At 45.3% G+C, this 25,058-nt stretch overlaps 2 protein-coding genes across 9 annotated transcripts in view; both read right to left on the reverse strand.

Moving 5' to 3' along the window:
* alp3 (alkaline phosphatase 3) overlaps window positions 1-9,980 on the reverse strand; it is a 33,957-nt gene extending 23,977 nt beyond the window's left edge. For both annotated transcript variants that reach the window (XM_060075556.1, XM_060075555.1), the window contains exons 1-2: window positions 9,854-9,980; window positions 3,164-3,277 (exon numbers count right to left, since the gene is read on the reverse strand). In XM_060075556.1, the coding sequence (XP_059931539.1) occupies window positions 3,164-3,277; window positions 9,854-9,929 (190 nt within the window). In that variant the 5' untranslated portion in view covers window positions 9,930-9,980. The remainder of the gene's footprint in view (window positions 1-3,163; window positions 3,278-9,853) is intronic.
* Window positions 9,981-22,045: 12,065 nt separating this feature from the next.
* The window catches only part of LOC132474705 (eukaryotic translation initiation factor 4 gamma 1-like), a 76,372-nt gene continuing 73,359 nt past the window's right edge, over window positions 22,046-25,058 (reverse strand). For all 7 annotated transcript variants that reach the window (XM_060075538.1, XM_060075537.1, XM_060075539.1 and 4 more), the window contains 2 exons: window positions 24,616-24,756; window positions 22,046-23,729 (listed from right to left, as the gene is read on the reverse strand). In XM_060075538.1, the coding sequence (XP_059931521.1) occupies window positions 23,548-23,729; window positions 24,616-24,756 (323 nt within the window). In that variant the 3' untranslated portion in view covers window positions 22,046-23,547. The remainder of the gene's footprint in view (window positions 23,730-24,615; window positions 24,757-25,058) is intronic.

The raw sequence follows: 25,058 nt of genomic DNA on the forward strand, positions 1-25,058 counted from the left end.
TAATTTTTCGGGTAAGGAGTACTTTTCAAGTTTCTGTAATTTTACTCTTACTCAAGTAAATATTTGATTTAGAATTCTACTCTTTACTCAATTCCATATTCCATTATGACTTCATTCAAATTTGTGTTTTGATAAAGACATTATCTTCGTTGACTGTAATACAAGCGTACACGTTAGCGACGCTCTCCCTAGGTTGCAACATTGTTGTGATTCCATCGCCGAGGAGACGAGTTGACAGTTACATTGGGACTAGAATCGCATGGATACAGACGCGCAGGAAGATATTTTCGCCAGGGGGTGCGGGGTTACGGCCCACGTAGAGTTTATATAATTCTAAAGTTAGTATGTTACACAGGCTCTGTATTCTGCAGACCACTCAGGAACTTGTTTGTCATTGTTGTGTCTGGCTCTGTGAGTGTGCGTGCATGCTATGCGTAGGCTGGATCGCAATCACGTCAAGACAAATCTGGTTGGCCAATCAGCTAACCAAGCCAGTCTTGTTAGTCTTTAATTGGTTGTGTTCCAACGAAGCTCTTGCCTATTGTCCCATGCACAGAGCTTAGTGTAAATTAGTTTAAAATGAAATTTCATTTTTTGTTGTACATATTGTTGTAGGCCTATGTATGTTTAATGAACAATACACACAATGAAGCAACTTGTGAAGAAATGTTTTAATGTCGCGTTTCCACTGCAGGGTGCGGTACTGTTCGGTTCGCCTCTGTCCAGTAGGGAGGGGGCGCTATAGCCCAGCTCAGTTCCGAGGTCGCGTTTCCACCGCCGACAGTACCCTTTATGGTAGGCCGGATGTCGATCGCCGCGGCAGCTACGTAAACATCGTGACATCATAGCAGCGTGACACAGTGTAGCCTGTTCAATAAAAACAATGGAAAAGATGAACGCGACACATTAAACCAAGAGCTACCTCCCCAAGAATGCAGAGGAACGTCTCCACCTCCTTGTTCGCCCACGCAAGCGTTTTACGCGACATGTTCATTGTAAAGAATAATACCTCGAGGATACTGTTTGTTTGTTTTTATCCCGACGTCGCCCGGAAGTGACGATTCTGTCGACCAATCAACGGAGGGGGTGGGTAGCTCGAATTTTCCGGCACCCTTTCACGTGTCTCAGTACCCTAACGGAGGAGTACTGAAGACGAGGGCAAAACGAGTACGGCTCAGTCCGGTTCACGCCCACTTTTGGCGGTGGAAACGCAATCCGTACCGCACCTTTGCGAACCGAACCGTACCGCACCCTGCAGTGGAAATGCGCCATAAGTGTTCATCTCTTTCTCTCCCTCACTCACTCACGCATTCAAACACCTTATGTCTTTTTCACTGATCCAAGCACTCCAGTACAAAAATGTAAAGTAACTTGTAATAAGTAACTTTATAGCAAAGAACTTTTTTACTCTTACTCAAGTAGGTTTTCCAATTGGAAAATTTACTTTTGCTCAAGTAGATTTTGAAGGAAGCAATTTTACTTTTACTTGAGTATAGATTTTCAGTACTCTACCCACCACTGCGTGTGCGTGTGTGTGCGCGCAGTCAGCACCCGCCATGGTGCGTGTGTGTTGTGCGTGCAGTCAGTCAGCAGCACCCACCGTGGTGTGTGTTGTGTTGCCGTGCATGAAGTGTTTTAAGAGTGGTTGGCTGCTTTTTTAGGTGCGCACTACTGCCCTCTCTCCAGCATAAGGCCTTTCTACGCTGCCAAGCCGGTTCGGTTGAGGCTTGGCACGCATCGATTTCCCCGTCTTATTTCAAGTGTAGAACCGGGGTAAAATCTCCCGTTCGTCACGGCGCGGTTTTTCTTGGTTCACTGGAGAAGGTGGGGCTGCGCACAGAGTATACTTTAGAATAATTTGCATATTCCCGAATGATTTTTTTTTTTTATGAATGAAGACACCCGCATGCAAGAATGAGATGACGTCTGAGTGTAGGCTACAAACGCGATTAACTATCAGTGCAAAAACACCGATATATTCTCTTTTTTGCTGACCACTTTTGGGTTAGGGACAGGTTAGGGTTTTTTAACCCGACAAAAGCCTCGTAAGGACGGTTCCTCTGCGTCTCTCTCGTAGATCGCATCATCTTTCAACATCTTTGTTTAATATGACTGGATCACCTTCTCTCACATTGTGGTATAGTGCAATACCCATTCTGCCGAGGTAGTGGCACTATGCCACCAGAGTTGTTCATATAATACGCATGTACCAGATTGGAGGAAGAACGATACACAGAAGTGGATTAAAAGCATGCTATGAATCTTCTCCGTCTCTCACTGCTTTATACTTAATACTATCCACTTACATACACAACACACATGTTCAGCAGCTCGCAGATTTTACTTTCTCTTCAGTTAGAACTGCTGATGATATCGTGTGTGTGTGTGTGTGTGTGTGTGTGTGTGTGTGTGTGTGTGTGTGTGTGTGTGTGTGTGTGTGTGTGTGTGTGTGTGTGTGTGTGTGTGTGTGTGTGTGTTTGCATGTGTGTGTGTGTGTGTGTGTGTGTGTTAGGGCTGCACAATATATCAAATTTTTATCGCGATGACGATATTGCCGTCCCACGATGACACGTAGTGCTCTCGCGATATTTTCGCGATATTTTTATATACATAAGTAATGCATCCACAAAAAAAGAAAACCAAAAAAGAAACTTGCCCCGCCCATGCAGTATACGCTCTACCTCCGCTGCAAAGCAAACCAAGCGCTCCCTGTACACCTGTCTGCGAGAGTCAATCCTGCACACAGCGGCGCGAAGCCTGAAAAATTAGGGGGGGCGTGGCATGGCGGCAATTTGCCGCTGAGCGCAGTGTGTGGCTCCAACCACTAGGGGGGGGTAGAAATTCGAAAGTTTTATTTTTTTCAATGAATAATCGTGGTAAATAATCGTGATATCAATATTGATCAAAATAATCGTGATAATCATTTTGGCAATAATCGTGCAGCCCTAGTGTGTGTGTGTGTGTGTGTGTGTGTGTGTGTGTGTGTGTGTGTGTTGGATCTGGTCGGACCCCCTAAAACAGTCTGTGTATGTGTGTGTTGGTTCTGGTCGGACCCTCTTAAACAGTGTGTTTGTGTGTGTGTGTGCGTGTGCGTGTGCGTGTGTTGGTTCTGGTCGGACCCCCTAAAACAGTGTGTGTATGTGTGTGTTTGTTCTGGTCGGACCGTCTCCCAGAAATAACACGATGTTCTTGGCCACGTTGGTGTTGGGGGTCCGGTCCAGGGCAGCCTGCAGGGTCCGCTGGGCCTGAGACCTCCAGAACTCTGGGCTCTCCTCCACTGCATCACAGAGAACAGACACGCATCACCACCACATATACGGCTAGTACTTTTGCTACACCACCACATCTACTAATAGAACTACTGCGACACCTCTAGTACCACCACATCTACTGCTAGGACGACTGCTAGACCTCTATTTCTACCAGTACACCACCACACATACTGCTAGTTTACTGCTATATACTGTGATACCTCTAGTTCTACTGCTTTACCTCTAGTACTACTGCTACACCTCTAGTACTACTGCTGTACATCTAGCACTACTGCTACACCTCTAGTACTACTGCTTCACCTCTAGTACTACTGCAACACATCTGGTACTCATGCTAAACCTCTACATCTACTGCTACAACTCTCGTACTACTGCTACACCTCTAGTACTAATGCCCCCCCCCCCCCCCCCCCCCCACCATGATGTTACGCCACTGCCTCTGGTACTACTGTTAGACACATTTTTTGGTTATAAACATAATGTTTGATTTATTTATTAATATGCAAGATGGTTTTGGCTTGGTTATTTGAGTTAATTGTTTGTTTTATCTGTTTTCATTTAGTAAAAACATGTTTTGCATTTGACATGCTCAGGATGCCGTATTTGAGTTAATGAGGCGCACCTGTGTGTATTTAGGAGAGGAGCCACAGGTGAATAGGTAGACGGGAAGCGGTACAGTTTTTTCTCAGTGAGAGCCCCTTTTGATATATATGTTAGAAAAGGTTCATGTTGATCCTTCAAGTCTTTTTTTTTTTCGGTGAAATAAATACTGTAAAGCTAACAGACGATCCCTGACTTTTATTTTTGGAATCAAAGGAGCGGGCGCATCAAAAAAGCCCCAATATATATTATTTCACAATATATACAATATTTTGATTAACCGCAAAATAAATCACGACATTTCATTTAAAAACTGCCTATTTAGGAGCTTTAGTTACAAAAAACTGCGCATTGTGGAGCTTTAATTAACAAACTACACATTGTGGAGCATCAAGCCTGCGGGGCAAGCTCAACACGGCGAGAACCACAACTGCTTTCGAATACAGCGGAGCCGTGAGTAAACCAAGCGCTGGTGATTCATGAATGGAGCACTGGTGGTTCAAATAAAAACTAAAAACAAAAGGATCTCTTCGTCAAACAATGGAATAAATGCCTGCATGCGCATATTGGATGTACGATTAAGCGAAAAACTATGATGTCTATGCTTTTGGGAGTTTATATGGCAGGGGTAAATACTTTTTCTGCATAAGGAAATCAATTAAAGGAAACAATTGTTGAACGGATATTTGGATTGAAAAAATCAAGTAAATCAGTTCCTTAATGAATGACTTCAATTAAACTGATAACCAAATAATCATGGACATGGATAGTGATAATCCTCAGGTTGACGCCGCCATGGCAGAGGAGAAATTAAAGTCACTCAGTGCATCGCGGAGAGGGAAACTTGTCACATGCACGCGCAAAATGAATGAAATAAAGACTCTACTGGTGCCTGGTGGAAATGTTGAGACGATAGATGAAGGCGTTTCAACATTTAAAAGGTCTCTGACGAAATTTGAGGAAATTCATGCAAATGTTCAAAGGTTATTATCTGATGAAATAATGGAACATGAAAGAATGAACTGGTATGAGCCAAAGATGTCTACATAGTATATACAGGTATTTTCTAAAGGATGTGGAAATGTGGAAGAAACCGGACCCTCAATGGCTCATTGGGCCACAGGACAGCATTTCGAATGCATCAAGAACCTCTCGAAAAACAAAATCAACGACTTATTCAGTTTCCTCAGCCTGCACTAAAGTGGAGACAGAGCGGCTCTCCTATCCCGGGCAGCAGGCCTTAAAGCAAAGCATGAACTGGAAATGGAGTAGGCTCAATTCAAATCTAAAATGGAGCGAATGATACTGGAGATAAGCCTGGCCGAATCCGATGCAAGATTGAGAGTTCTGGAAAATGGGGAGCCTTATGCAAAACCTCCACAATCATATCAACCACAAACACAACATGATGCCATGAATGAATATCTGGAAAACTATGAGGGACATCCTGACAGTGATCTCGAACCATCTCCAATTAAATTTGCTGAAATTGGAGCCATGCCCAAAACCCCACTCCAGAGGTTTTTAAAACAACAACCAAGGCCGCCAGAACGGGCAGACAATGTCGGCCCTCAACAAAGCCCAAGTCCTGTGCCTCTTCAACAAAGGCTGGACTTCAAGGATGGATCCATGGAAATATACATTGTTGCAAGTCAGACAGAAAAAACTCCGACATGTAGGCTCATTGAGTACTATTCATCCTGGAACAGCCTAAAAAGAGCCGTAGGATGATGAAGTTAAAAAAAAAATCTTTCAGATGGCACAGAAAAGGAAAGGGATTTGCTTGCATGCTGGTCCAAGACCAAATTTTGACAATGGGAAGTCATTGAAAGACCACATGCTTCTGCTCAAAATGCCTTCAAAACAGGCACTAACTCTTGCCGTAGAGGACATTGACAGTGCAGAAAAGGCCATTATTGGATATGAGCGGAGACTGCATTTCAAGGAAGAAATTGCCACACTGGAGAAAGGAAAACAGTGCAATAAGGGAAGCTCTCTGTTCAAACTCGATCCATCATTGACGGTGGTATTCTAAGAGTTGGAGGAAGAACCAGTAAAATGGCTATGCCCCTTGAGGTTAAACACCCAATAATCCTTCCTAAACATTCTCATGTTTCAAAGTTAATACTTACCAGTATTCACCTACCTGTTGGTCATTCACAAAGAGGACACATGCTTTCTAAGCTCCATCAGCAGTATTGGCTGTCAGGTGCAAGAAGGATCATTAAAAACTGTGTTTTTTGTAGACGACTACGTGCCAAAGCAGGAGACCAGAAAAATGGCTGATCTCCCACTTGATCGAATAACACCAGATCTTCCACCCTTCACCCATGCAGTTGTGGATTATTTTGGACCCATTGAGGTGAAACATGGCCGTGCTCATGTCAAGAGATGGGGAGTAATCTTTACCTGCCTGGTAATATGGTAGAAATTAATGATTATATTCTATGGTAAACTATGATTATTATTAGGTCTGGATATCTAATGGTAGAAAACATTTAAGGTGTCTCTGGATTCTGATCCAGAGCTTGGAGCCTGGGAGTCTGAGGTTAGAACAGATGGTGGAACCCCAAATAGGAGCAGGAAGCTACGGGGCTGAGGCGTACTGACCTCACCCTAGTGTCTTGGGCTATCTTTGTTGACCATTTTCTGACCATTCAGGTTAAGACGGATTTATGACTGAATGGAGGCGGACACCTCAAGGAGAAAATGCTCTGTTTGTGTGTATAAAAAGACGCTGGAGTTTGTGAACCGCCAGTGTCTTTGCAAACCCACTCGGCTGTTATCGTTGTTGTTCTTTAAACGATAAAGTCTATTGTCAATACTCGCTCCGGACCCCTCGGTTTCTTTTACTCTCTCTTAAATTAGTCGAAGTGTTTTATATCTCGGTTAAAATCCACAACAGTAACCCGAGCTGTCCATCTGGAAGTGGCCAGTTTCCTAAACACAGACACATGCATCAATGCTATCCGTCGGTTCATCCTTCGCCGAGGATCAATAAAAAGTATCCGGTCAGATCAAGGCACTAACTTTATTGGAGCACAAAAGGAGTTGGCGGAGTCTAAGAAATTACTGGACAATAACAAAATCCAAAGAGCATTACTCGAAGAAGGAATTGACTGGACATTCAACCCTCCCTCAGGACCTCACCACGGCGGAGAGACTCCTTCGATTGTTCAAAAAGATTCTGTACTCCATCTTAAAGGAACAAACATTGGATGATGAAGCTCTACAGACAGCCTTGTGTGAGGTCGAAGCTATCATGAATGATAGGCCAATCACAACGGTGAGAAATGACCTGAACGACCTTGAACCTCTAACTAATAATTTACTTCAATTGAAAACATTTCCAATAATGCCCCCCGGACTGTTCCAGAGAGAGGACCTATACTCACGCAGGAGGTGGAGACAGGTTCAATACCTGGCAGACCTGTTCTGGAAACGATGGACCAGGGAATACGTTCCACTTATGCAGGAAAGGCACAAATGGAATAAAATCAAAAGGAATTTCACTGCTGGAGATATTGTCGTGATAATTGACGACAATGCACCGAGGAACTCTTGGCTACTCGGACGTGTAGTCAAGGCCCTTCCAGAGGCAAAGGGACTTGTACACAGTGCCTTGGTTAAAACCAAGACCAACATCATCCAAAGACCAATAACAAAGCTTTGTTTGCTACTGGAGGCAGCTGAGGTAGCTTTTAAGCCCCTTTCTTTCAGTCAAGTGCCCCTCTGACTGCTGGATGAGGGGCTATATGACTTTATATTCCGGACCCCAGGATTAAGATCTCTAGAAGAACATGGACCTGACACACATACACACACCCACTACTGAGCTTGCTGGATTTACAAATAATTGACTAAAGAATACAATTTGCATGGGACAGATCCAGGTCCTATATTTAGTTATAATGGCTCCATGATGCATAATAATTGGAGTAATTGCTATGTAATAAGCAATTAGGGGCTGGTATGTTAAAGAATTTTTTTGGTTTGACATAATGTTTGATTTATTTATTAATATGCAAGATGGTTTTGGCTTGGTTATTTTAGGTAATTGTTTGTTTTATCTGTTTTCATTTAGTAAAAACATATTTTGCATTTGACATGCTAGGGATGCCGTATTTGAGTTAATGAAGCGCACCTCTGTGTATTTATAACCGCTCAGTGAAAGCCCCTTTGATATATACAATATGTTAGAAAAGGTTTACGTTGATCCTTCATGTTTTCTTTTTTCGGTGAAATAAATACCGTAAAGCTAACGGACGATCCCTGACTTTTATTTTTGGAATCAAAGGAGCGAGCGCGTCTTAAAAGCCACACTCCGACCGTGAATATTTTGATTAACCGCAAAATAAGTCACGACAACTGCTATACCAATAGTCAGACTGCTACACCTTTTGTAATAATGCTGCCCCTAAACATCTTCTACTACACCTCTAGTACTACTGCTACACCTCTAATACTACTGCTATACCTCTGCTACACCTCTCGTTGTACTGCTATACCTCTAGTTTACTGCTACACCTCTACATATACTGCTACACCTCTCGTTCTACTGCTACACCTCTAGTGTTACTGCTACACCCCTAGTACTAATGCTACAACTCTAATGCTACTGCTACACCTCTAGTACTACTGCTACACCTCTAGTATTACTGCTACACCTCTAGTACTACTGCTACACCTCTAGTACTAATGCTACACCTCTAGTACTACTGCTACACCTCTAGTACTAATGCTACACCTCTAGTACTAATGCTACACCTCTAGTACTACTGCTACACCTCTAGTACTAATGCTACACCTCTAGTACTAATGCTACACCTCTAGTACTACTGCTACACCTCTAGTACTAATGCTACACCTCTAGTACTAATGCTACACCTCTAGTACTAATGCTACACCTCTAGTACTAATGCTACACCTCTAGTACTACTGCTACACCTCTAGTACTAATGCTACACCTCTAGTACTAATGCTACACCTCTAGTACTAATGCTACACCTCTAGTACTACTGCTACACCTCTAGTACTAATGCTACACCTCTAGTACTAATGCTACACCTCTAGTACTAATGCTACACCTCTAGTACTACTGCTACACCTCTACATCTTCTACTACACCACTAATACTCCTCTTAGAGCCCCCAGAGGCTGGTAAGACACCTTTAAGATGCTGGTAAGACACCTTTAGGAGGCTTTCAGAGGCTGGTAAGACACCTGTATGAGGCTGTCTTAACGGATCGAAGAGAGGCAGAGAGAGAGATAAGAGAGGCACTGTGCTCCTCTGTACTGAGCTGATTAATGAACCATTTGATAACAAAGTGAATAATTAACTTATGTTACTTAATGCTGTGGGCTAGAACAGAGCCACAAGAGCCAGGGGAAATAACGGATATTAATGGTAATAATAATCATTATAATTATAATAATATTATAATTTTAACATCAGTGTTACTCAGATGGCCATCAAAACCAACAGCATCAGATTTTACCAGACTGGGAAGTATAGATAGTAATTATTACAAACAGTACAGGTTACAAATAATGGTTTGGAGAATGGTGATTTGGTCTTCAACAATTATGTCTGACGTACAAGGTTATGTATCTACAGCCAATCAGAGGAATAAGAACAATCGTTAGAGAAGCAATATCAATGTGGACCCCATATAACAGGGTCTGGCGGTTGTCCCCAACACTTGATCCACAGTGTGATTTCATGTTCCTGCAGTAAGTTTTCAGCCAATCAGGGTTCTGTCCCTAAGCACTCAGTACGGCATTTCCTACAGAACCCTGATCTAAAGTGATCTCTCCATGGAGAGTTCTACTGTCTAAAGAATTCTTACAGCGGTTTTAGCTACAGTCCCTCGTGAATCCTCCACCATGAATAAAACAATCTCAGAATTCTTTAGTAGCCTCGCTGACCACAGCCCCGACATAGCTGTTACCAATGGGATGGTGTTGGCTGTACGGCCTACCTGTAGCGGGTGAGCTGACCCGGGACAGCAGCTGCAGGATGAGGGAGAGGGAGGTGATCAACCTGTAGGTCTCCATGTCTGTGTCTGGAGAAAGGAGGTCCTCTGCTCCTTATAAAGGTGAGAGGGCCCTGTTAATCACCACCGTCCTAAACACACAGTGTGTGTGTGTGTGTGTGTGTGTGTGTGTGTGTGTGTGTGTGTGTGTGTGTGTGTGTGTGTGTGTGTGTGTGTGCGTTGGTGTGTGTGTTGTGTGTGTGTGTGTGGGTGTGAGCGCTTGCGTGTGTGTATGTTTGTGAGCTGGATGGGCCATAAACGGACTGTAAATTAGAGATAATGATGACAAGTTGACAGGCACATCAGTTAAATGGACATACATAGAGAACAAAGTCATGCTGGGGCAAAGGGTACAGAAGAGCCCGTTAATATATTCTACATCGCTATCTAGAATCATCTGAGGGGTTCCTACTGGGAAAAAATAGCAACTTATCAGAACTAATGTTAGATCAGGATCCTTCCATCAGAAATTAATGAGCATGATGGGCACATCTGGAGAGTAGCATGAGCTGAGAACGATGTTAAATGCAGTATTTATTTATTGGTTTATTTCAGGAACATTGCACACTAATCAACAGTCAAACTGTAAGTGAGCCAGAGTTAACCTAAGAGGCTAATTTACATATGTTGTCCCCTTCAAGATATTCAAAAGGCAACCTAAAATTACAGAAATAAAATGATTGTATAAACAAAGATTAAAAACAACAAAGGTGACCAAGAAGATACAGTAACACATAGTAAGATTTAATTGAAAGACAATAGCAAACAGACAATGAAATAAGCAGCTAATAAAACACAGCGTGCATCAAACATTGTAGGAAAGTGCACAAAGCAGTAGATTAGAACAGGGCAAACACACCTATAATAAAAGCACATATACAGCGGCATAAAGCACAGACATGCAACACCAACACATTAATTTAGACACTAACATGCACAGCACAAGACAGGAGCAGAAGACATGACAGGAGCACATAAGAGACAAGTTGCAGTCCTAATGTTCACATAACTGTTTATTAAAAAGGCATATTTTCAGCTGTGATGAAAAGGAACGGTAAGAACTAATTTCTCAAATATGACCTGGTACTGAATTCCATTCGTGTGATGCTGTAAATGAGAATGGCTAAGGGCACTTTTTCTTCAAAAAGTATGTGAAATGTGACATTTTCAAAGCATTGATACATATCTTGTCTGCGTCAGTAGTCTGGTCATTGAATTTCAAATAAAGCAAAAATTCGGTAAATTGAACTTAACCCTTTGACATTTTTTTACATGACATTTAAAGGACAGCTGAGAGTCGATTAGGAGGCCTAAATACTTGAACTCAGAGACAATTTGCAATTTTCTTCCTGATAGCATTATGGCTGGGTCCGGAATGCTACATTTCTTTTTTGAGAATGACATGCAGACTGTTTTCGATGTATTAAGTTGAAGGCATGATTTAATTAGCCAAGTTGAGATGTGGTTCAGTGCATTGGTGAGTTTAGCTGCAGCCTGAAGTTGGTTATATGCTACCATTCTGACATGCTGCCAATCCGACCTGCTGCCAGTCCGACATGCTCCCACTCCGACATGCCACCATTCCGACATGCCCCCATTCCAACACGTTTTAGTACCGCCATTCCGACAGTCTACCAATCAGTGGCGCCAACTTTAGGTCAACATTGGGGGTTCATAAATATTTTGTTCAAATGTGTTCAACCAAAAAGTAGCCATCACTTCTCCAAAGTCCTACTTTCAGAATTTGAGGTTCATGAATTATCTCAATATTATTTATTTGTAATTTATTTGATTAATTCCAAATTTTGGTTGTGATGATGTATGAAATAACCCATTCCATCAATTGACGACTGCATTTTACAAGTGTGTTACGAGCGGTGGGGCATGCACCTATTTAACATGCCCTGGGTATCTATAAATATTCTATGTAACTTAAAACTGAACAATTTATTTGTTAGAGATGGATTTAAACTCAATGCAGGACCACTATTGGAGCGGATTGGATGAACATTGGAACAAAATTAATTGTTTGGAGTGCCGCGGCAGAACAAATCAAGGAATGGGTGCAGTTAACTTCATATCGGCCCAAAGGCAATACAATGGCCTTTACAAATTAGCAAGGCGAGAATATAGCCTAGACCCACACCTTCCCACACAAGGGGATCAATAAAAATAAACCAACAGTTTTTACACATAGAAGGCAAATCCATTAAACATAGACTGTTAAACAATATCCCCCGACCTCAGGGATGATCAGGACAGCCGGTCAGGTGAAATTGATTGAGCCTCAGAATAAAAACAGTCTTATTTTTACATGCCATAGGCCTGCGTGCAGTTGTTAGATTGCACATAACATGTTTGCATATTTAGTCTTCTTTTTCTCGACTCTCCAGCATTCTCTCAGCATTGCAGATTCAGATTCAGATTTTATTTGTCACAAAACTCACAAACACAATAAATTGCAGTGAAATGTTCTCAGTCGGCTCCATGCTAAATAGTCAGATAACAAACATAACAAAACAGTAAATACATTCAAGATGTCAGAGGGTTATTGCAAATAGGAATAAAAAAGGTTACTTAAATAACTATATAAGTGCAGTTGCTATAAAGGGCTTAATCAGTACCATTTAGATACCTGACAGCTTGGGGGTAGAAACTCTTCCTGAGTCCCTCAGTCTTTGCCACCAGTGAGCGGTATCTGCTCCCTGAGTGGAGCAGAGAGAATAGTCCGTAGCCTGGATGGCTGGGGTCTTTCAGTATGTTGGTGGTCCTGCCCTTGCACCACTTGATATAAATAATTCCTAGATTAGGGAGTGGCCCCCCTATGGTACGCTCAGCTGAACGCACCACTCTCTGCAGAGCCTTACGGTTATGTTTAGAGCCTCAAAACATACCTTTTCACACTTCCCCACCTAACTCCCACCTTATTCTTCATGTTTAACCTCTGTTTTTCTTTTATTCCTAGTCTGTCTTACATAGTTTTGATAGGGCAATATGTAAAGCGTCTTAGAGTACCATATTAAGCGCTATATAAATTTCATTTATTATTATTATTATTTACGGTCCTGCATGGTGGTGTTCCCATACCAAGCGGTGATGTTCCCAGTCAGCATTCTCTCGATGGTGCAGGTGTAGAAGCTCTGCAGGACTGGTTTGGAGGCTCTGAATTTCTTCAGCCTCCTGAGATGGAACAGTCTCTGTCTGGCTTTCTTTACCACGGTATCCAGGGGGGTAGACCACATCAGATCATCGGTGATCTGGACACAGAGGTACTTAAATGTATCCACCCTCTCCACAGGGGCCCCATTTATGGTTAAAGGAGTGTAGTCCCGCACCTGCGTCCTCCCAAAGTCCACCGGCATTTCCTTAGTTTTGCTTGCATTGAGGTGGAGATTGTTTTTCTGACGCCATTGTGTCAGGCAGATCACCTCCTCCAGGTAGGCCGTATCATTGTTGTTGTGGATTAGGCCTACCACTACGGTGTCGTCAGCAAACTTTATGATGGTATTTGAATCCGCGGTGGCTGCACAATCGTGTGTGTACAGGGAGTACAGCAGAGGGGACAGAACACAGCCCTGGGGGGGCCCTGTGTTGAGGGTGAGGGAGAATGAGGTGTGCCGGCCTGCTTTCACCACCTGAGGTCTCCCTGTTAAAAAGTCCAGGATCCACCTGCAGAGGGGGTCGCTCAGCCCCAGGCTCCTGAGCTTTTTGATGAGGGTGGAGGGAATGATAGTGTTAAAGGCTGAACTATAGTCCACAAATAGTAGTCTCACATAGTTCAACACTTTCCCCTTACTCTTGTTCTGGTGTGATAGGACAGTGTGCGATGTGTGAGCAATGGCATCCTCAGTGGATCTGTTGGGCCGGTACGCGAATTGTAGAGGGTCCAGGGTGTTGGGCAGTGAGGAGCAGATGTGGGCCTTGACCAGCTTCTCGAAACACTTCATCACCACAGAGGTAAGTGCAACTGGGCGATAGTCGTTATGGTCTAGGCTTTTTGGGTATGGGGATGATGGTAGACCTTTTAAAGCATGTGGGGATTATGGACTGTGCCAGGGCAGGTTGAATAAAGCCGTGAACACTGGTGCCAATTGATCGGAGCAGACCTTGAGAACCCACCCCGCTATCTCATCTGGTCCTGCAACCTTCCTGGCGTTCACCAGCTTAAATGTCCTCCTGACATCGTGTTCAGAGAGAACGAGTGGTCCTCCGCTCCCTCCTATTCCGCCACTCTCAATCCCTGGTGCAATGGCCCCTTGGCAGGTGTCAAAGCGTGCAAAAAAAGTATTGAGGTTATCAACCAACTCCTTACTTGCACCTCCAGAGGAGGGGGGCAGGGGTTTGTAGTCCATCAGGATTTTTAGCCCCTGCCATACGCTCCTGAGGTCCCCTTGCTGGAATTTGGACTCCATCTTCTCCCCATATTCCCTCTTGGCATCCTTCACTACCGTTCTAACATTGTATGCTGCTGCTTTGTAATCATCCATATTGCCAGTCTCCAATCCTGATTTATATGCAGCCGTGCGTTGTTTTAAGGCATTCCGGGTATTTTTATTTATCCATGGTTTCTGGTTTACATATATTTTAACAGTCACTTTGGGCACCTGCATGTCTGTGGTTGTGGAGATAATATCAACGACATTCTCAGTGAGCACATCAATGTCAGTGTTAATATCTACAGTGCAGTTCCTGAACGCACCCCAAAGTGCTTTGTGGAGTGCTACTCGCATGCTGTCCTTTGATTGGTCCGTCCACCAACGCACCTGTCTCGTCGTCGGGGGTTCCCTTCATAGTTTGTTGACATACGATGGCCAGAGGAAGATAGCAGCATGGTCGCTTTTCCCTACAGGAGCAAGGGACTGGGCCTTGTATCCACCCTTAAACGGAGTATAACAATGATCCAGTGTCCTTGACCCTCTCGTAGCACAGTCAATGTGTTGATAGAGGTTTGGCATCACTCTCTTCAAATTCGCCTTGTTGAAATCGGCCATTAACCGCGTTCCCTTAATTAATGGCCTCGTGCGCAAAGACAGGCAGGATTTCCGACGCTGCTTTTACAGTAAACCACTTCAAAATGAACATCCAAATAACCCCCAGAGTTCAGTGTCCATCAGTCCTAACATTTAGAAACAGAATCGAAAAGTCCAAGCCTGAATTGGGTCAGTGGGGATTTTGGGAGAGATTGGAGAAGGGCCTTATGTCTTGGGCCAAAATACACAGCGAATGAGGGCCGGCGACTAGTCTATCCCCAATGACAAATGTCAGTGTAGGACGCTAAAGCGCATGAAACTAAGACATAATCACATTATTTAATTAAAGTACAAGGATAATAGCAATGACATTTATATTAATGACGTCATGTCGGAATGGCGGGACGCTTGAAAAAAAACTAAATTTATGTTAAGACTGAACAGAAGAGGACCTAGTATGGATTCTTGTGGGAAACAAGTTAGTGAATCCAGCGCAGTAGATTTTTGATTGTTGACATTTACACACTGAGTTCTGATATGAATCTAACCACTTGAGAACGTTATTGGAGAAATTGAATGAGGAGTGTTTAGCAATGAGGACCTTATGATTAAGGTCTCAGGTCCAAGAATACAGCCCCACCAGTAGTGTGCATGTTACTTGTGTGGTTGTTTTCCTATGTCTCCCCTCTCGTTCTCTGTAGGTCTCACCCCATTGGCTGTTCCTCCACCATCATCCAACCCCCTGTCCAATCTGGGAGCTGTCTGTTGGCCAATCAGTGTCATCAGGCCTTGATAACTTGCACCTGTTTGTCTCCATTGTAACACGCCATTGTCTGCCTGTTTGTTGGCTGTGTCATGCCTTTGTTTTTGAGATGCCATAGGGGTTTAGGTGAATAGGTAAGATACCCTTGGGTTTACACTACCATCACATAGTTCTCCTCTGTTATCACATCAGGTTAGAAGCGGGGCTACCCTCTGTATGTATTAGCTAGGTTGTATGGGTGCACTAGTTAGTTGTCACTTTATCTTGTTTTCTTTGATTTGGCTCCGCTTATAGTTCCCTATTCCCCTTGGCGGAACACTCGCCAAATAAATACACTCATGTACTTAGTTTGCTGTTGTGGCATGCTTTATTGTTCTCCCAGTCAGTCCAACAGCAACACGTGTTATTATTCCCCTACTCCCCCCCTAGACGTAGCAAGCTAACATCCTGGAGCCGTAACATATTTGGGGGCTCGTCCGGGATCCTCATTGTAGGATTCCACGTCGGGCTGGCTGTGAGTTGTTCGGTGCAGGTGTGCGCATAGTGTAGCTCGTTTGTGTGTATAGGATAGGCAGTAGTTGTTTTTGTAGGGCTCGTTATGGAGGCTTTTGATTTGGGAGTCTTTTTGGCTGATCCGTCTATGGATCGGATTGACAGATGCCGGAAGGCTGATTTATATGCCATAGTGGCTCATTTTGAGTTTCAAGTTCAGGGGGCCCTGATCAAAGCGAAACTTAAGGAGTGTGTCGTGGACAGTGTTGGGAAAGTTCACTTTCTACGTGAACTAGTTCAAAGTTCAGTTCACAAATTTTAAAATGAACTCAGTTCGGTTAAACGTTCATAATTCAACATTTTGAACTAAGTTCACAGTTCCAAAAAATGAACTAGTTCATAGTTCTTTTTTTTCAATATGTTGCTGTGAGCCATTAGTTTTTTCCGGTATTTTGAACATTGAGCCCGCTTTGTGGTTTGTCTAGGATGAAATAGAGTGGTAGAATCAAGTATCGTAGCGAAATACAGTTTCTATCGTGTTTTATTACACATTTAGCGCATTTTGTAAATCCCATTGATTTCTGTTGGAAGACTCATTGCTTGTTGGCCGGAAACGTAAAGGGGGGGTGTTCACGTTTGGTTGTAGTCTTTTTGCTCGGTTCTAGCCCGACTGTTGAGATGGAGAACCGAGTGAAAAGACTACAACCAAACGTAAACAGCCCCCTTTTCCGTTTCCGGCCAACAAGCAATGATTCTATGAGGTATTCTTGTCCGCTGAGCTATGAGCCAGAGAGCTAACGTTATGGATTGTACATATTTATAATTCGAAATTCGTTTCAGCCTTTATACGACAGATACTATAGGGTCTATAGCATATAACCGCATTTTCTGATTACAGTTTAATGTAACAGTAAGCTGAACTCACCGCAACTGCAAATTAACCACACAGAGATTACCATGGCAACCGGTCAAACAACACAGCGTTCTGCACGCTGTGGTGACCCGGCCCCAGGAATGTCTCTCACGTCAGAAATACCACACTCCAAGACGCGTTCAAAGCCCGGTGGGGCGTTTATTCATTAATAAGAAAAGTAAACTGCGGGGTCGGTACCCAACGCAGGAAAAACAAAAATCATACAAGCGACTCCGTGAGCCATGCTGGCATCCAGGGAATTGTCTGGTGCGTGCCTTGTCGGCGCACGTCGTCCTGCCCGGTCTGTGGTCCACCTGGAATCTGAAGTCCTGGAGGGCCAGGAACCACCTCGTTACCCGGGCGTTGGAGTCCTTCGCGGTGGTCATCCATTTGAGTGGCGCATGGTCGGTGACGAGCGTGAACTCCCGGCCCAGGAGATAGTACCTCAGCTTGTCCAGCGCCCACTTGATGGCCAGGGCCTCTTTCTCCACAGTCGAGTAGTTCTTCTCGTTGGGGAGGAGCTTTCTGCTGACGTACATCACTGGGTGTTCCTCTCCCCCCTGGACCTGGGAGAGTACCGCTCCCAATCCCACTTCCGATGCGTCGGTGTGGACTAACAGGGGCAGAGAGAAGTTAGGGGTTAGTAGGACTGGCTCCGAGCAGAGGGCTCGTCTGAGGTCTCCGAAGGCTCTCTCGGCCGCGTCTGACCACGTTACCCGGTCTGGTAGGGCCTTCCGGGTCAGATCATTTAGGGGGCTGGCGAGGGTCGCAAAGCCGGGGATAAACCTCTGATAGTACTCTACCAGACCAAGAAACGACTTCACCTGTTTTTTCGAGGTGGGGCGGGGCCAGTCCCTGATGGCGGCGACCTTGCTCTCTTGGGGTCGGACGTTCCCCCGTCCGACTTGGTACCCCAGGTAGGATGTCTCCTCCAGCCCCAGGCGGCACTTGGCGGGGTTGGCGGTGAGTCCGGCCCTCCTCAGCTCTCCAAGGACCGCCCGCAACTGTCGGAGATGGACATCCCAGCTGGCGCTGTGGATGATGATATCATCGATGTATGCTGCTGCATACGCCTGGTGCGGCCGAAGGAGCTGATCCATCATCCTCTGGAATGTGGCGGGCGCGCCGTGGATGCCGAACGGGAGGACCGTGTACTGGTATAATCCCCCCGGGGTGGCAAACGCAGTTTTCTCCCGGGCGGTTCGGCTGAGCGGCACCTGCCAGCACCCCTTGGTGAGGTCGAGGGTGGTGAGGTAACGGGCGGGTCCGAGTCGCTCTATCAGGTCATCGACCCTGGGCATATGATAGGCGTCACCTAGTCCGAGACCTCATTGAGTCTCCGGAAATCATTACAGAACCTAAAGGTTCCATGGATGAGGAACGTAGGGCTGACATGGTAGCCCTAATACGTGGGTTCCCTTGTCTGTTCGGTGATGTTCCTTCCCTGACCACCGTTTTGAAACATGATATAGATGTGGGAGGTGCAGCACCTATCAGGCAGCATCCATATCGCGTTAACGCTACAAAAAGGTTGATCATGATGCAGGAGGTGTCTTATTTAGTAGAGAATAATCTGACAACTTCGAGCTCTAGCCCTTGGAGTTCACCATTCCTCTTGGTACCCAAGCCGGATGGCACGTTCCGTTTCTGTACGGATTATAGGAAGGTGAACGCAGTCACGATTCCTGACTCGTACCCGTTGTCGCGTATTGATGATTGTGTGGACACCATTGGGTCTGCCCGGTACGTGACACAGCTGGATCTGTTAAAGGGATATTGGCAAGTCCCACTGACTGCTCGTGCTTTGGAGATCGGAAGATTCAGCAGTACGGTGGCGTTTGGGATGCGGAATGCACCAGCCAATTTCCAGCGCTTGGTGAATATCGTTTTAGCTGACGTCCCACACTGTGCTGCATACCTCGATGATGTGGTTGTGTATTCGTCTGATTGGGCCGCTCATGTAAATACCTTGACAACAGTGTTCCAGCGTTTGGCGAGGGCTTCCTTGACGCTGAATTTGGCAAAATGTGAGTTCGGTAGGGCTCCGGTTACTTACCTTGGTAAACAGGTTGGGGGTGGTGAAGTGCGCCCCGTGGAGGCTAAGGTGACTGCTATCACTGCCTTCCCAGTGCCCACCACCCGGCGTGAGCTGCGCCGCTTCTTGGGTATGGCTGGGTAGGGTACTATCGTGGTTTCTGTAGGAATTTTTCCTCTGTTGTCGCCCCACTGACTAGTCTGTTGAGCCCCTTGGTCCCGTTTGCGTGGTCTCCAGACACGCTTTTGTTGCCAACACGCTTTTGTTTCCATTAAGGCTCTGCTTTGTAGTACCCCTGTTCTGGTGGCTCCTGACTTTGAGAAACCATTCAAGATGGAGGTAGACGCATGTAATGTAGGTGCCGGTGCCGTTCTTATCCAGGAGGATTCCAACGGTCTGGACCATCCGGTCTGCTACTTCTCGCGGAAGTTCAATGACTGCCAGACACGGTATTCTACTATCGAACAGGAAGCTCTGGCTTTGCTGTTTGCCCTCCAGTTTTTTGAAGTTTATTTGGGATCGAGTTCTAGGCCTATTGTGGTCTACATGGATCACAATCCACTGGTATTTCTCCACCGAATGTACTGTATAATCAGAACCAGCGCCTCATGCGGTGGGCGCTGATTGTGCAGGGGTACAACCTGGTGATTCATCACAAGGGCTCTGAGAATGTGTGTGCGGATGCCCTTCCTCGTGCGTGATGTTTGCTCTAATGGGTGGGGGTGTTACGTGTGTGGTTGTTTTCCTGTGTCTCCCCTCTCGTTCTCTGTAGGTCTCATGCCATTGGCTGTTCCTCCACCATCGTCCAACCCCCTGTCCAATCTGGGAGCTGTCTGTTGGCCAATCAGTGTCATCAGGCCTTGATGACTTGCACCTGTTTGTCTCCATTGTAACATGCCATTGTCTGCCTGTTTGTTGGCTGTGTCATGCCGTTGCCTTTGTTTTTGAGATGCCATAGGGGTTTAGGTGAATAGGTAAGATACCCTTGGGTGTACACTACCATCACGTAGTTTTCCTCTGTTATCACATCAGGTTAGAAGCGGGGCCACCCTCTGTATGTATTAGCTAGGTTGTATGGGTGCACTAGTTAGTTGTCACTTTATCTTGTTTTCTTTGATTTGGCTCCGCTTATAGTTCCCTATTCCCCTTGGCGGAACACTCGCCAAATAAATACACTCATGTACTTAGTTTGCTGTTGTGCCATGCTTTATTGTTCTCCCAGTCAGTCCAACAGCAACATGTGTTATGGTTCCCCTTCTCCCCCCCCCCTAGACGTAGCAATCTAAAATCCTGGAACAGTAACAGTGCATCATAGACTTAATGTTTTAAAGTAAGAGACAGTTGACGGGGGCACTGTGGAGCAAGTTATGGGGTCAGACGTGTATAGTCTAGCTTCGCTGAACAATACACAAATAACGAATTTAAAAGGCAATTTATTTGCAGTTAATCGTTAAAACACATTTATCAAGATTCCGGAACAATATTCATTGTTTTTCTGAGTAATGGGGAAATCTAGGAGACTTGCAGTGGGTGCATCTGAGTCAGGGCCAAGTTTGCCCACGCAAGGTCCTAGTTCGCCTGTGTCATCCTCACCGCAGCGGACACATCCTTGTCAGACGAAGTATGAGTTGCTTTCCTCCTTGCGTGGAGACTTTGTTGACATGATGAAAAATGGAGGTGAGGGAAATGTTGGAGATTGAAATGGCGACAATTAGAACGGATGTCCGCGCGATTAGGACGGGCTTTATTCACCGCCATCACCGAAGTTGTTAAGGCCGATTCATACCTCCGGATCCGGACGAAATTCGTCCGTCCGTACCAAACATTGTCTCCGGGACTACCCTTCATACCTCCGTCCGGTTTCAGTTGTTGTTATGGATGTTACGCAATACATCCTCTAGAGGGCAGTGACTGTCGTTTCACAAATTAACGGCATCGACAATCGCAAACATGACATCTGTAGAGATGATTTTGCTTTGCGTCATCCGAAATCGGCAAAAAAAAGTGCAAAAAGTGTGCGGTGGCATGTGACACCCCTCACCAACCCGCAGATTATCTCCTCAAAATGTTGTTAAATGACCAGTTACAACTCATTGCCAAAGCAGGGGAAAAATGAAATAAAAAGGTCAGGTTTATAGTATAATATAAGTATAAAACGTTAAATACAATGTATACATATCAGATATTATCCTATATCTGTTTCCGCGAATGGTCTGACTTTTGACTCTATACTGCCGCCTCGATTTCCGGTGGTATTGCTCCGGTTCTCCTGGAGCACTCCGGATTCGTAAGCTCAGAGGCGACGGACCCATTTACGGACGAAACACCTCCGGGACCGGACGAAACGGCCCGTATCCGTATTTACCGTAGGGTGTGAATGGGCCACAGGAGGAGCTAGGAGGAGCAAACGATGTGCTTGGGGTACATGTAACACGGACAGGCGCTATCCTGATAGGCTGCAGAATACCAAATTATTTAAGCTGGTTACCCTGTTTGTATTGTAAAGTTTTGGACATACCCCTCCATAGCGTAATGTGGTCCCTTTCGATTGATCCTGAAGAAATTAAAGATTTTCTCGCCCAAAACCTGCTTTGATAGACTGTCGGCTGACATTTTTCCATTTTTTTGTTATCGAGTCTGGTTTTTGACCGACGGGGGGCGTGACTTAACGACAGGTCCATTGTTTCAGTCATGGACCCATCAAGGTTTCAGTATTTATGTTCGCTCACACTGCTTACTGTGGACGACCTTTTGACCTCTGGGGACCGCACCAATCAGACGCTGAGTGGGCACAGCGGGCCCTGCCCATGGTCAGTGTTGCCAGATTGGGCCAGATCTGGCAACCCTGTTCATGTTCCTGATGCTCAGGGGAACAGTCGAGGGCTGGTCCATTGTGGAGGAAAAAAAAAGAGGCGGGGGCGGGGGTCTGCATACAAAACACAAAAAACACAAAGAGCAGTAGAAATGTTTTTGAGTTCCGTTTTTATTTGCAATGTTCTTTATTATCTTTTCCAGTTTTGGACATGAAAAGAGGCATTCGTTTTATTTTAATTAAATATCTTTTTTTTTTATTAAAGTAAAGCAAAAAAGGGGGGAAGTATTTACATGTTTTCAATGATGGACCGATAATCAATGTGATGGCTGGGCTGGGGGGGGGGGGTACACTTCTGCCAGCGGGGGAGAGAAAATATAAATAGAGAGGGGGTAGTGGGTCTTCTTTCAGGGGGGGGGGTGAACATTACATGGAGGTACATTTGCATTTCATCTTGGAAAAGAAAACAAAAATATCTATAATATATATATTTATATATATTTACAGAACTCTCCTGAAATGCATTTCCACTCATGGAAGCAGAAAAGGCTTTAGGATTCGAACTGTTCCAACTCTTTTATTCCTATCTTCTATTTTTTCAATTATTAAGCATTTTGTAATTTCGCTTCGAGTTTGGATAACGATGATATCTGAATGATTAAAACCTCCGTCCCCAGGAGACCAGCGGAACCACGACCGCGTGGCGGGCAGGGGGTGGGCGTGGCGACGTGGTCATAAGGACAGCTTTGTCAGCTCCCCAGCAGCAGAAAGGTCCACCGATGTTCCAGCGCCGCCCACCCCTCCAGCCCCCGTCTGTCACTCTCCTGTTCACCGCAGCAGACACCATCCCTAACAAACTAAACTAAACCACCCTTAAGTCGCCCGCATTCCTTTGTTTGGTTTTTCTGATTTTATTATTAAAAAGAGAAATAAAAGAGAGCGCACTCCAAATTCATCAGTCACCCCAAAAAAAAGTCAAACAACAAACATACGCTCGGCCCCTAGGAGACACGCCATTGGACATCTCCTTGAAGACGTGTCCTGGGGCGTCCCCTAAGAGAGGTGTCCGGGGGTGTCCCCTAAGAGACGTCTCCTGGGGCGTCCAGGGACACATGGTGGGGTGTCCACTAGAAGACATGTCCCAGGACATCCCCTAGAAGACATGCCTGTGGACGTCCCAGGACCCCCCGGGCACGGGTGTCCAGTAAGTCCTCCACAAAGAGAGCGTTGTGAGCAGCCAGTTAGCGCGTCCCTCATCAGCACAATGAGCTGAGTAGTGTCACCGTGTTTAAAAGTGGACCTAAAACATAAGAGAATACTGAGAACGTCCCTCCTCTGCTTCTGTCTCTGTTAATGTCGTGTTTCGTTAGTTAAAGCGGACGTTGAGCAGCGCAAGATATTTTTTATCCTAATAAAATAAAACAAAAAGAAGAAAGTCGCACAGAAACAAAAACAAAAAGATCGAAGTCCGATCCGTAATACAATCTCTCCCAGGTGAAGAATCTTTTTCTAGGTTTTTTGTCTGTTTATGCAGATGGATTTGATGGATTCAGCATCCTCCGATTGGTAGAGAGCATCGCACATCTCTTCTGGTTTTAGATATACATGTGTAGGCGCCGCCCCCCCCCAGTCCTCCAGGAGGTGCATGGTGGATCCTAGCTGTTGTCCGACTCGATGTCGGCCTCCCGGAGCCAGGTGAAGAAGTTGGTGACAGACTTGAGGGCAACGCCCTTGCCCTGCTGCTCGGCCGGGTCCTTGCTGGAGCCCCACTTATCGAAGGTCTCCTCCTTGATCACGTCCTCGTCGTACAGCGCGTCGAAGAACATCCGCAGCAGGTCTGGGGAGAGGAAGACTCTGTTATGAAGAAGAAACTTATACATAGCCAATGACTTGAGAACATATGGTCTCAATAATCACACTTTACATTAATAATCCAGCAAAACAGCGGTAACCAAATACGTTTTTGGCTTCCAGTCCAGGCTCTGAACCATGAACAACCATTCTGCAATAACAAAGTAGGACTGCTAGGTCAGAAGTTCTGCCATAACCCAGGAGGACTGCTGGGTCAGAAGTTGTGCCATAACACAGTAGGATTGCTAGGTCAGAGGTTCTGCTTTAACACAGTAGGACTGCTGGGTCAGAGGTTCTGCTCTAACACAGTAGGACTGCTGGGTCAGAGGTTCTGCTCTGACACAGTAGGACTGCTGGGTCAGAGGTTCTGCTATAACACAGTAGGACTGCTGGGTCAGAGGTTCTGCTATAACACGGTAGGACTTCTGGATCAGAGGTTCTGCTATAACACGGTAGGACTGCTGGGTCAGAGGTTCTGCTATAACACGGTAGGACTTCTGGATCAGAGGTTCTGCTATAACCCAGTAGGACTTCTGGATCAGAGGTTCTGCTATAACACGGTAGGACTGCTGGATCAGAGGTTCTGCTATAACACGGTAGGACTGCTGGATCAGAGGTTCTGCTATAACCCAGTAGGACTGCTGGATCCCACATATACCATGTAACATTACTAGTAACAGAACTGTTACTGCTACACTGGACTTCCCCCAGATCCCTGATCATAACACATCATTGGCTAGCAGCCGCCCTGAGACCACCCCAGGGTGGAATCCCTCCTTTCGGGGATGATCAGGAGTGCATTGGGTGCCATCATTGACATACATATACTGCTTAAATCTACACAGAGAAATCCTAAGTGGTAAGCCACTCACTGGCCGGCTGCTCCAGCTCCACCATGAGGGCCTGCAGGGCGTAGAGTGCCTGCAGCTCCTTGTGCTCCGTGTTTAGGTACTTCTGCAGCACCTCCGCCAGACGACCCATCTGCTTGGCCTCCACCTTGTTGGGGCTCTCGTCTGGGGAAGCACAACAGAGAGTGTAGTCAGACAACCAGGGTGGAGGTACCTGGTCTATCCCGGCGTGGTGGTCAATGTTAAAGGCACCCAGTGCAACTTTCGAGGCTTAAAAATAAACATTCAATTTCTAGTCTTTTTTACACGTAGTAAGTTTCAATAACTCCATACCATTACATACCGACATTTAAGCAGCAAAGATGAGACGTCGTTGTGTGGTGAGAACTGATACAAAATCGATAACAACAACAATGCCGCCATTTTCTTTATTTTTTGTAACCTACAATAAATAAAGCAGGCTTCCA

This window comes from Gadus macrocephalus, chromosome 16, assembly GCF_031168955.1.
Source record: "Gadus macrocephalus chromosome 16, ASM3116895v1".
NCBI lineage: Eukaryota > Metazoa > Chordata > Actinopteri > Gadiformes > Gadidae > Gadus > Gadus macrocephalus.